The following is a 12740-nucleotide window of genomic DNA, read 5'->3' as shown; positions in this document are numbered from 1 at the left end:
TATTTATTTTTTTTTTCACAGAGCTTTCACATTGCTTCCAGCTAAATAAATGATTTACAAAAGAACAGTGTCTAATCGCCGCCTTGGGTTCAGTGCAGAGTCTAATTTGGAACGGTTGAAAGGTTCGTCCGTGCAGACACATGCTGACACTTGCAGGCTGCCCATAGCAGAATCCACATGATGCGTACAACATAATGTGTTTTACGGGGATGGTTTTGATTACCTGTGGTGTGCAGCCCCTGGGGAGATCACAGTGCAGACACAGTTCTCGGGGCCTCCCTGTGGGATGAAGGCTGATGTTGGGGATGGTCAGCATGCAACCAGGTCTATACTATGTGGATTAACCCCATCTCTGCCAGAAGGTTTCTGCATCACCGTCTCCTGTGTTCTCAACAAAGCAACTGTGCTCATATTATTGATTATGAACATTCCCGTTCTTGTGGTAATATTGATTTTGTTTCATGTTCATTCATTCATTTATTACTTGTGGGGACATCATCAGAACTAAAATCAGTCTTTCGTATTGTCTATTCTTTTTATGATGCAACTAATATATATTTAAGCTACATCATGTCTGTGATTACCTTGAAGTCTTTGTTCAACCTAAAAGTTATTTTCTTCATAGCTGATTCTATTGGCTCCTTTTTAGTGCGTGAATAAAATAAAGTCAACCAGTTAATGGTTGGCTTTATTTGAGTCCAGTTGAGTCCCTTCAGGATGTGGAGGACAATGTGCACTCTATTCTAAACTCTCCGAAGACTCATAATGATCATGAAAGAAGACAAAACCTTGGAAGGCTACAGGTCAAAATCAGATTTTGAAAAGTTTTATGACCTTGTGTAATTTAAAATGTGCTTTAAACAAATAGTCCAATTTTGGCTAAGAAAAAAGAAACTCAAATATAATTCAAACGTTTAAATATATCTAACTAGAACTTTATTTAATGACAAATTAGCAAGCTCATCATGTGCTTTAATTGTAATATTTGATCATTAGTAATGCACTGGAATTTGTTTATATTATAATGCTTTTTGAGAGAAGCAGGATTTTGATCTGAAAGTCATTGTTCCTCACCCTGATCCATTTTCAAAAGGAGCATTAAAAACACTTATTCATTTATAATTAAAAATAGATATCAAACAAGCTTTCCCATATGCAATTTATGCAGATTCACACTATTTCTGCACAGTGGCTCTTCAACTTCAAGCAGTCATGTTTTTACTTAAGGGACTCTTCTACCCATGGGTTTGGTTCATTGTACTTCTCCAAGCGAGCGCCGAGCTTCACTTCCCCTCTTACTCCCTTTGGGATCATGTAGGTCTGCAGTTTATTCACCATATCTCTAATTGCCACTGAGGGAGCCTCTGACTCTCCTTGCATGTAGCTCGCTACTAGCCACAATGGACATTTCCATGAGTAAATCCAACATTAGGGAATTAATTAGGCAGAAAACAATGGGTCATAAGAGTGCTAACGACAGAATAACAAGGCACAGAGTTTTATTTGGTGCTCACTCGACGGAGCACACATTCGGGAAGATGCAGAATGTTAATTAACTTTAGAGCTTAGCAATATCCCATTTTCATCTGTGACAATATTTTATGTTTGGGAATTGTTTATGTAGTAAAGTTTTGCCTGCTATGCATTTTGATATATTTGGTAAATAAAGTATGCATTCTAATAATGATGACTTGGAACAACAACATTTGTCTTATATTCTTTTAAATATCAGCCTGTTAAATCATTACAATTTTAAGGAGACAAATAAAGGTAAGTCAAAAACACCTCCTGCTTCATTGTTAGAACAGTGGAGTGAGAGAAGACACAGCTGGTTCGCATTTCAGGAGGATCGACTGACGTCACTCCTTTCACAACTAAATTGACATTTATTTTGGTTCCCAAAAAAGCTCCTGAGGGTAAAAAAAGCTGTCTCTTTGGCTGCTAAATGCTAAATTATGTTCTCCAGCTTGTGGCTACCTTTTTAATGCTGCATTGAGTATGATGGAGATGTCACAGCTTTTTTTTTGTTGTTGTTTCTAAAAACAACTTCCAATCTGCCGGACAGTTGCTTTATCGTGTGTGCAATCTGTTGTTATTCTCACGGGAAACATGAGACATTCATATTATGTTCTTTATCTTTGCTGCTGAAGCCACGTGAGGACTCAGAAATAATATTCACACTTTCCTAAAAGCTTCTTCTTTTTTTTTTGTCTCATCTTCTTGCCTTTCAATCACACTGTTGTTTTTCTTTCACATCCGGTACAGATGATTGTGTTGATTCCACCTCTTTGAACAAAGGGTTCTGAACCTAAGTGCACTGAAATTTGCTCCTCAACAACTGAAGTAACTTGTAACGTTAAAGTGACGCTGGCTTCGCTTTTGGCAGTGAGTGACTCACCTTCTGCTCCAACCCACTTCATCCAGGAAGCTCAAATTGGCTGGGGAAATATGTGGGCAATTATAATCTGAAAATATATTCATATCTCTTTGCTTCCTGCCCCATCTGTGCCCGACGGTACACCACTCTGTCATCCATCACACCATGCCACGACCACAGGACAACAAAGATAATTATTGAGACAACCAACCGAGAGCAATTTGGCACTTGAGTGCTTGTTTTTCTTATTTTTTATTTGGTTTTGTTTTGAAGCAGTGCGTCTAATAGCGGCCCCTCTTGCAGATTCGGCGATGGCTACACGGTGATCGTGAGGGTCGGCGGCTCTCCTCCTGCTCTGAGACCAGTGGAGGAATTTGTCCAAGAGATCTTCCCCGGCAGCGTTCTCAAGGAGAAGCACCACAACACGCTGCAGTATCAGCTTCCGCAGAAACAGGGAGCTCTGGCCCACATCTTCAGCCAGTTCACCAACAGTCAGCAGAGGCTGAGCGTGGAGGACTACTCCGTGTCTCAGACCACTTTGGATCAGGTGAGGCAAAGAAACATTAAGTTCCTTTGAATTAATTATACTATAACTATTATCAATTGGGATTTTTTTCCTATTGTTCGTTGTTTGACTCAACAGTGAGCCCATTTTCATGACAAAAAAAAAAATTGCGTAATCACAATATTATTAAAAAAAATAATAATCGGTTTTGAAAACCCTGTTGTGTGTTGGTAGGTTAAAAGATTGTTTCGGAAATTCAAACTTCCTCTTCCGCTTCCTCTTGTTCAACATGGCCATGATACAGTCTGACCCTTAGCTGCGTTAAGCAATTTAATTTATTATACCAAAATTAACCTCATCGTTTCTCCATAAGTGGCTCGATTCCGACTTTCTGCTGCCAGGTTTGGTGCAGCAAACATTACGAAACACCCCGAAACACCCCCCCTCCCCTCCAATTCCTGGAGTTTGTCACATATTTCAAGGGATTATGTCAACAAAATATTGTGATATGATTCATCACCTAAGAGAAGTTGCCTCATTATGAGAAATCTGATTAAGGCTCGGAGATTTCTGCCCAGTGTTGCCTTGTCTTTGTGTACGTTTACCTGGGTTAGGTTATTTAGTTCCTCATTGTACACATGTGCATGTGTGGAACCCCCCCCCCCCCCAAAATCCCATAATTTTGGCCTGTAAATGATTAGGCATCCTGAATATATATCTCTAGTCAGATTAAAATCTCTAATCTTATGACATACAGTGGGTCGGCTTTTCCAGCCGTTTTCTTGAGCAAGAGAAATCTAAGGGTCAGGGCCTTTACCCACCAACCTTTTTAAAGAAATGATGATTAGAAGAAATAGGTAGAGGGTAAAGCTATTTTGTTAAAACACCCATAGTCATGCCTGCCAGTTGCAGTTAGTATATTAATTTATCACCAGATTCCGTATTGAAAGCATGCAAATACCGCAAGAGCTTTTTTTTTTATTGCTTATGGACTGCAACAGTTGTTAATAATTACACCTGACAATGTGGAAAATATTTGAGAATCTTGGATTCAGTCATGAATCACCACTTGGTGTTAAACAAAACATCTATAAGACTTAAGGAGCACAATCTGGTTCAAGCGCTGTGAAGCGGGGCTCTATTTTTGCTCTTTACGGTTTTTCGAACTCAGGAGTTCTTCTGACATTTTTCCAACCTATCTATCTAAGTTTATCTGAAACCACTTTAGTAAGTTGTTCAGCGTTTTGACAAAACATTACCATGTTGTTTATTGATTCCTGCAGTGTAGCTAATTAGCAAAACAGCAGTCTGGAGTTGTTTTTCAGATGATTTGACTCCAGAGTTCACCTTTGAGATGAGTAAAATTGAGGCCGAGGGTTTTTTGGGACCCCGCTGTAACTCTGTGCGGCGACAGCTTCGTTTCGCAGAACCTTTCGCTCGTCAATCAATGCATTCAGCATCTTAAATGCACTCGCTTAATGCAAGTCTGCTCAGTGGAGGATAAGATTTAAAGTTCTGTTTGGTGTCCACACATTGTCGCCTGCCATTTGAGCTGTCAGGCTGACCAATGAGGACCCAGGCTGAAACAGTTGCGCTGCCAGCCTCTCGTATTGATCACAAATCTGGACTGATCTATACAAAAAGCTCACACAGCTCGATACCTTTTTATAAAAAATTCCAGCCCCAGTGTACTTGATAGGTTCCTTGATTGGTGCGATAAGCCGAGCGCCAAGTGTTAAGACCCAGCTTCACCTTGCGTTTTCTAAGCAGCCCCTGAGACCCGAAACAATCTGACGCTCAGCAGCAAGTATGAGTCTGTTTTTGAAAACCCACCATTAGCTCAGCGGCAGACGAGCAGGTGGGAGGTGAGGATGACCTCCGAAGGGTCCCAAAAGGTCATCAGTCCATTCCAGCATGTGGGCAAAAGAGCCTCTCATTCTCTTAAAAAAAAAAAAAAAAAGAAAGAAATAGACTCTTCAAGATGAGAGTGGGCATTATGTCTGATCCTTTACTTGTTCTTTGTAGCTAACTGAAATTATGTCACGTGGAGAGTACTTCATTGATGTCAAGGATTTCATTAATACCATGACCCCCCTCTTGGATAACTCATAATTTGAGATAAAGATGACTTTTGTTGCACCATTTAAATAAATGATGCCCTTTCGGTGGCACTTATATCATCACTTTAAAGTAAAACACAGTATGAAAGGCTAAATACTCTAACTCAATAATTTTGCACTACGCGGATCACTGGTGTTCAGACATGTTGCAACCTCACCCATGCATAATCTCTGTTTTAACTCGAATTCCAGCTTGCGCCACATTCTCCACTGGTCAATATTTACCAGATCAAAAGCAGTAAATAAATCATACTTGGTCCAGGAGGTCACAGGGTTGAAACACAGATGGGTAGGGCTGGAGAAACCTGCGGAGACCCAGACAGTCACCTTTCAGCTGGTGATTTATAGAGATGAGCCTTGACCTATAGTATAACACCCGACTTGCACTACAATTAATATTGATCCACAGAGCCTGGAGCTCAGGCGTTAATGCTGATGGCCAAGACAGCGCAGGGCAGATTTAAAAGGAAAATGGGACTTTCTCAGCTGTCGCTGGGGCACAGATTGAGTGTTAAGAATGTGAAGTAAGTGTTGCTTTGTGTGCGGACAATTGGCGCCGCATTATCACCAGGAACCAGAATAACAACACATCTGGGTGTGTTGGAGTTCTGCAATTATTCAGGCGTTTTGGAAAAGTATGCCATCTGTACCTCATGCTGACCAATAACCCTTTTAGTCTGCTTCCAAACAAACTGGTGCCGTTCGATTGAAGTATGAACGCAATATGTGACAAATGTCACCGCTGAAATTGCTTTGCAGCAGATCTTCATTGACGAGTGTCACTATTTTGACTCCTTTTATATGTTTTATTGGCAATTGCAAGCTTTCAGCTGGTAAAAATAGCACTATCATCCTTCCGCCAGTGCGTTTAGCATTGCTGTGGAGGTTATAACAGCCCTGTCGCGTCATACCTGTCATGAAAGTATCCAATATGCCATGTTTCGCTTTGATGGTGAGAATGCCAATGGAAAAATGTGAACTGATATAATTTTCCCTTAATGTATATAAGATATTGTCGCAGAACATGTTTATAACATTAGTTTTGAGGTCATCAGGTGGATAGAAGAAAAAATGGCTCCAAACAAAAACATTATCGTATTAATACGTATTAATATCTACAACGTGCTTTCATAGGGCCAAGAATCTATTACTGCAGGTTTAACTTTTAATAAATTGTAATAAATCATACTTCATTTATGTTTAAAAGCATAATCTCGGGCCTATTAACATCTTCATTGCACTCATCAGGAGTATTTAATTCACCGGATTTATCTAAAGTTAGTTCGGTCGCATAAAGTCGAACTCTTTTCTAATCAAATTCGTTATATTACAACAGCACATCAGAGGAGCCGATGAACATGTGGTTGGCATGTGCTGAATGCAGACTCCATCTTGCAAAGCCTTCTTTGATATCTAGCAGAGGTTAATTGGGTGATTCACGTTCCTTCCCCCTCCTGTGTTCTGCCTCAATGGGCACCAAATAAACACCCGAGTGCAGCTTCTGTAATGTAATTAATGCCTGTATCCATCTGGTATTAAGAAAATGCCACTCAGTGGCACTGATGCATAACGTTCAGGTCATGAATGGATGGCTGGCTAAATACAGAAAGTGAACATTAGGATATAATCACACCACAAAGCCCAGGCCAAATTCAGCACAGTTGCCTCGGACGGAAATGCTTGGACATGAAGGCTCTTCTGTACTTTCTCATCCGAGCAGTCTCATGGAAAGTTAAGCACAAACAGTGCTTTTGCAACTCTGCTGCAAAGTATACAGCCTTGACGAGGAATACAAAATGCTGTGCATGCCTCAGCACATCAAGCCAATACCACCCAGTGGCAGGGTCAGAGGCCGAGGATGACGGGTGGAGGGTGTATTTGTTGCTACTGTCATTCTTATCCTCTTACTCATTCTCCCCTGATAAGATGCCTTGACAACTGTGACCTTGATACACTCTGCTGATGGTATGACATCACACACTGAAGTATACTGTAGCCCCGGGCTTTCTGCAGGCCTAGCTTGCTCCTTTCCTTTTTCCTCACCCAACTGGCCACCAGCCGCTTGGGCTCACACTTCCTAGTGTCTTGGTCAAGATGCTTTACTTAGATAGTTACTATGTTTTCATGAGACTGGCGAGATTTTGTTTCAGCATGAGCAAACACAAATTGAGTTACTTTTTTTTTTTGCCTTGCTGGAGATTTTAATGGTCTTTTTGGGACTCTGCAGATCCTATCATCGACATGTTGTCAGTCTCACAGAGGTGCAAAAGCAAATAATTGTAATTGAATACATATACATTTTAGCTATGACGCTTATTGAAGGCTGTCAGTTTTTAGAATGAAAATGATAATTGTTTTAGATGTTTTAGTTTTTTCCCTGTTTTGTTGTTTTGCGACTCCAGACACATTTTATTTGTTGGAAAATGACAAAAACAGCTCTTTTTTTGGTCATTATGTTTGCAGACCCCTGGTCTGGATTGTGTGTGTGTTTTCAATTGCTCCCTTCTTACAGGGGCCTTGCTGTCGAAATGAATTACCCCGACAAAGCATTAACGTCATGAAGTTATTTTTGAAAAAGCGTTGCCTGTTTCTCTGGCAAAACTAACAAGGAATCAATACAAGAAATACAATACTTGTGTAAGAAAACATATTCATGGTGGGGTTTTTTTTACTCACCTTTTGGTGTCTCCCATAATGTGATTCTAGTTTTTTCCGGCATCAGTTACAATTACATGCAAATAATCAGTTGTGCAAATGATGTGAATATTGTCATTTAGTGATTTTTTTAGGAGGGTGAGCAGCTGTCTACGAGTCAATCCACTCCAGCATGTATATAGAGCAGTGGGCTCAGAACTGGACGATGAGTTGTGAAGCTTCAAGCGAAATCCCGACCGGGAAGTAGAAAGGATAATTGCTTGTAATCTGCAACAAAAGTGGAGTCGAGATACATACGTGATATCTGGAAATATTTACAATGTTGTCCATTGTTGTGCACTCCAGGTTGTGTGAACAGACTGGCTCGCTGTTTACCGTTGACGAGCTGAAAGAGTGTGTATTTAACAACAAACTCCTGTGCATGTACGCCAGGACAGAAGCACATCTACACGGCTTAGTGGCTCCACTAAAATTTTGCAAATATAATCCACAGGGTTTCTCAACTCCGGGTAAATTACAGCAGAGCGGCTTTCAGTTTTGGTGGGGTGTGGGAGCGTGTGCACTCCGCAGCGTTCAGTCTTGTCCTCCTCCCTTCCAGGTCTCTGATAGCAAACCATCAGGCAAGTACTGGACCCATCATCCATCCCTCCAAATGGCTCTTAAGCTGCAGCAGCCACAGCACACGCGGTCTGCTCCAGCGGTGCCTCGATCCCTTGGGGTCGTTGGCATTTGGGATCCAGCAATGGCAAAAGATAAAAGCCACAGAGGAGCACAGTAATCTGAGAAGTCTCCAGACCTTATTTCGGAATCCCCAGTCAAAATAATTTCACTCTGAAGTTCAAACCTTGAGGCAAAGGCGCAGAATGTGTCACCGCTCATTACTGCTGCCAACCCACCCTTCAGCAAGGCATTTAACCTCCAACTTCTTCAGCTGCTCGTCTGTGCCGTGGCCAGCAGTGACGATATGAGACAGTCTGCAAATGCCGCGCTGCTTCCAGGAGTCATTTCAAACTACCACTTTCCTGGAGAGCTGTACATCTGCTCGGTGAACTCATCCTGCAAAACAGGGGAGATTGAAAACACAGCGACAAGCACAAAACAACCAAAGTTGCATTCACACATAACAAAAAGAGGGTGAAATGAATAGAAACAAATATGCGAAAGGGTATGAAACTTTAGGATCTTAATCCATGAAAGGAGCCTACAGAGTTACTTTATGCTGCATTTTGGACTTAAATAGATATTATAATATATTATAAATATCATTATTGATACAAATAGATAGAACTTCACAAAAAAAACATCTAATATTAAGAGAGGGCAGAGAAATAGATTCAAATTAGGAAATCTAGTCTTTTTAATTTACAGTACGGGATCTCATCACAAAATGTTTCAGTTCATAGCGTCTGGATTGTACCACATTCAATTAAACTTCTAAACTAGTCTTTTCAAGGCAATAAGGCCACGTCGTTGCAAACGCAAGTTCATTTCCCCTGCTGCATTGAAAACATACTTACAGTAAAGCTGGAAAAAAAACCACACTGTTTCATATATGTATACAATAAATAACTTATTTTCTGAGGTACTTAGATGAGTCATGTCTGTGTGTTTCTGTTGGAGCTTGTGCCAGAGGGCGATTGGCCAAGCCAAGCGTAAAAAAAAAAAAAACTTGAGGCAGGAGGATGAGGGGAGCAGCTAAGCATCTAAGTTTTATCTCGGAGTTCAAAGATCCGCCTGCCAGCAGGGGAAACACTCATTTAAATGTTGTAGCTCATTTGTGTAATCCACACGCAAACTGAGATGTTAAAGCACCCACTGGTAGTTTCAGAGGGACTTCTGTGCTGTAATTATTTCTTGTCTGTCCACTCACTGCAAGCCTTAAAAGTGCTGCTACATTTTTAGTTTTAGTTTTTAGTTTTGAGAGCGGAAGTCGCGATAAATAATACTTTTTTATCTTTGTCATAATAATGATTATCTTCAGTTCTAAAATGTACTGTATGTCAAAATCCAGTGATATCAAATTATCTGAACTAAAATAATAAAAAGAAAATAAACTATGTTGGGTTACTTTTAATTGTTTGTCCTTTTCTCATTAAGTTGGCTGATAAACCTTTTTCTCATATGTGCATTTTGCCTCTAAAAGATAATTTCAATAATCTCAAAGTAAATATAGTAATGCGTGACTGTTTTTCTTTAAAAAAAATAAAAAATAAAAAACTTCCCAATGCCAATAAAGGCTCTCTTAATATTAAAAGTTAAGGATTAAGATTATATGTGTTCGTTAATTAAAAAAGGGAGACCTCAAAGCCTGGCTATGTAGATTGTTAATACTGTTCTTGTTTTTAATCATCTGAGCTTCACAAAAGCAACAGAAAGCCATTTCGGTCTGATCAACTACATTTTTCAGTTCATTTCTTGTCGCACTTGTTTATTTGTGGCTATGAAGTCGGATTTAACTCAAATGGCGTCTGAGTGGTTTCTGATAGACGCGCTTTGGATGACTTTGTACTTCTTTTTTTCTTCCAGCAGGATCTTTAATGCAATCTAGTAATTCACATGTCCTTTTATATTCACTCGCCCAATGAAAATCATTTAATGAAAAAGCAATGCTCTTATCATTTTTTACGACCCTCTTTGGAGCCCTTTTCCACTGGAGGGTAAAACTTTTTGTGTAGCTTTTACCGCTAATGCTAAGAGAGTAAAAAGCCCGCACTTCAGCGGTGTTTACAGCACAATGAAATCCACACAGCTTTTTATGAACGCCATAGGATTGATTTCGTCTGACATTAAATGGGCATCACAGAGAGAAGAATGATTGTTTTATTCTCTTTCTCAGCTGGTCAAAGATGTCAAACTGACATTCACTGTGTGAGCCCAGACGCTTTACTTGATGCTTCATAGCCCTTGTCTGGCAACTCATTCACAAGCACCCCGTCGTCTGTAGCACTATTTCTGTTTGTTTTAAAGGCGGGGTGTGTGTGTGTGTGTGTGTGTGTGTGTGTGTGTGTGTGTGTGTGTGTGTGTGTGTGTGTGTGTGTGTGTGTGTGTGTGTGTGTGTGTGTGTGTGTGTGTGTGTGTGTGTGTGTGTGTGTGTGTGTGTGTGTGTGTGTGTGTGTGTGTGTGTGTGTTGGGGGCATAAATGAGACGGGTAGACAAATGTCCACAGCCTCTCTGGCACTGTGTGCAAGTGCTTTCTCCTTCATCTGTTTCTTTCTTGTTAATATTGCAGGTCTTTGTGAATTTTGCGAGGCACCAGCACGGTGAAGAGGGCCCTCAGGCTTACACCAAAGAGGTGGATCTTTCCGATGAACTGCCGCTGGACCCATTGAAGCCCACCCGAGAAGCACAGAAAGTATAATGACTCTAGGAAAACCATTAAAATAATAAATAAAAAAATGCACTTACAGTACGGTAGGGCCAGCAATATACCCTGCACAAATGTGAATGAGGAAACCAGCAGCAATGATCTCAATCAGTGGCACAATTGCATTTCATTACTTTGTGTTTCCGCGGCTGGTTTTTTTGCAGGTCCGCTAAACTTTTTGCAAAGTCACACTCAATCTGCAAATGCTTTAAGGCACATCCGACAATGGCAAGCAATCATTCATATTGTTTCCTATAACAAAACTGACACAACAGATTTTATGAGGGCCACACTTTCAGATCATCAGCCGTTAACCCCTAAAAAAAGACACTCGGCAAAATGCTTGGAAATTTCACATTTCAAATCCAGAGTGTAATCAAAGGGAATCTTAAAACGTTAACACTTTGAGGTGCATGTGCACCCCTTCACGTGCCATATATGTGTAATAAAATATCTTTAGCGGCCATAAAAAAGACCAAAAATTACACACAACTAAACATTTCCAGCATAAGCATTGAATAAACTAGAAAAAAAAATCCCAATGTGAATTTACAATTATTAATATGGAGGAAACATGAAAGTCACCAAAGAGGCTCATTTGCACGATAAAGGGTTTTAAATGAATTAGTCTCAAGTTGCAGCGAAACCGGCAAGCAGTTTGCGATACAACAGTGTCAAGTACAACTTTACTGCTGCTGTCATTTGAAGGAAATAATGTCCCCTATCCTCAGTACAGTTTATTATTTAAAGGTTTTTCGACACATTAGCCGCGCTAACTGAGCTGCGCCAGAGAGCAGCAGTCAGTCGTGGTTAATGAAAGTGTACATTATCTTTATATCACGAATCGGCTCTTTCTATCGGCTTGATTAAACTATAAAAGAGCTCATTTCAAAGAAAACACGGTTGCTTCAAACATTTTCACATTGTCTTGATCTGATTGTAAAAAAAAAAAAAAAAAAAAGAAAAATCCCTTGATTAGAAATGTATCAATGTCAAGTGACAATACTCTGTGTGATCTGTTGCGCCCTTAAAATTAAGCAAATCATTGCGGGACAACTGAGATTAGATTTTATGAACTGTTATGAATACTAAATTGATGCATTTGTATTTGAAATAGGTTGTAATATTCTTTGCTTACATATATATATGTATATGTATTTTATTTTTTCTCTGTGCAACAGAAATGCCTCAAAAGTTCAGACATCAGAGTTCAGGTCTTTTTGCAGTGGTATTGCTACTCACACTATACCTCATTTACACATATCTCATGTGATGATTTATGAATTGTTCACCTCTGCTCCTGTTCGTATTGTACTTAGTGAGCTGCTTTTAAACGTTGTATTTCATACTTCTGAGATCACAGTGATCGGGGTCGGACGTTGTTTCACTGCAAAAAAAGGTGGGCTCACTTTTGAATCCTAAATCTATCAAAGGACACCAACGAGCCGCTAACGCGAGAGTCGTTTCTTTCGTCAACGCAGACGCCAAAAGACATTTAAGAACAGTTAAGTTCACCCTCCCATTATTTTTACTGACAGGCACTCCGGTGATTGCCACTGAGTAAAAAATGATTCATAACATCTCTGTCAGACGAGTTGGCTTTGATTCTCCAAAGGAGCCTCCAATTAGCTGCAGCTCGGCGACAGACACCGAGGTTACGGTGGGGGGACGGCGGAGGCTGAGTCAGAGTCAGGCGGCCGTCACACGTCACGGGTACGC

General features: G+C 40.3%; 1 protein-coding gene across 1 annotated transcript in view; it reads left to right on the top strand.

Moving 5' to 3' along the window:
* The window catches only part of LOC308123895 (phospholipid-transporting ATPase ABCA1), a 163111-nt gene extending 151149 nt beyond the window's left edge, over nucleotides 1-11962 (top strand). Inside the window, 2 exon segments of the mRNA XM_080486620.1 lie at nucleotides 2681-2924; nucleotides 10887-11962. Of these exon segments, the coding sequence (XP_080342746.1) occupies nucleotides 2681-2924; nucleotides 10887-11015 (373 nt within the window). The 3' untranslated portion in view covers nucleotides 11016-11962.
* The last annotated feature ends 778 nt before the right edge of the window (nucleotides 11963-12740 follow it).

This window comes from Lipophrys pholis (genome assembly GCF_963383615.2).
Source record: "Lipophrys pholis genome assembly, chromosome: 18".
NCBI classification, from domain to species: Eukaryota; Metazoa; Chordata; class Actinopteri; order Blenniiformes; family Blenniidae; genus Lipophrys; species Lipophrys pholis.
This window is presented reverse-complemented; position numbering and strand designations above follow the sequence as displayed.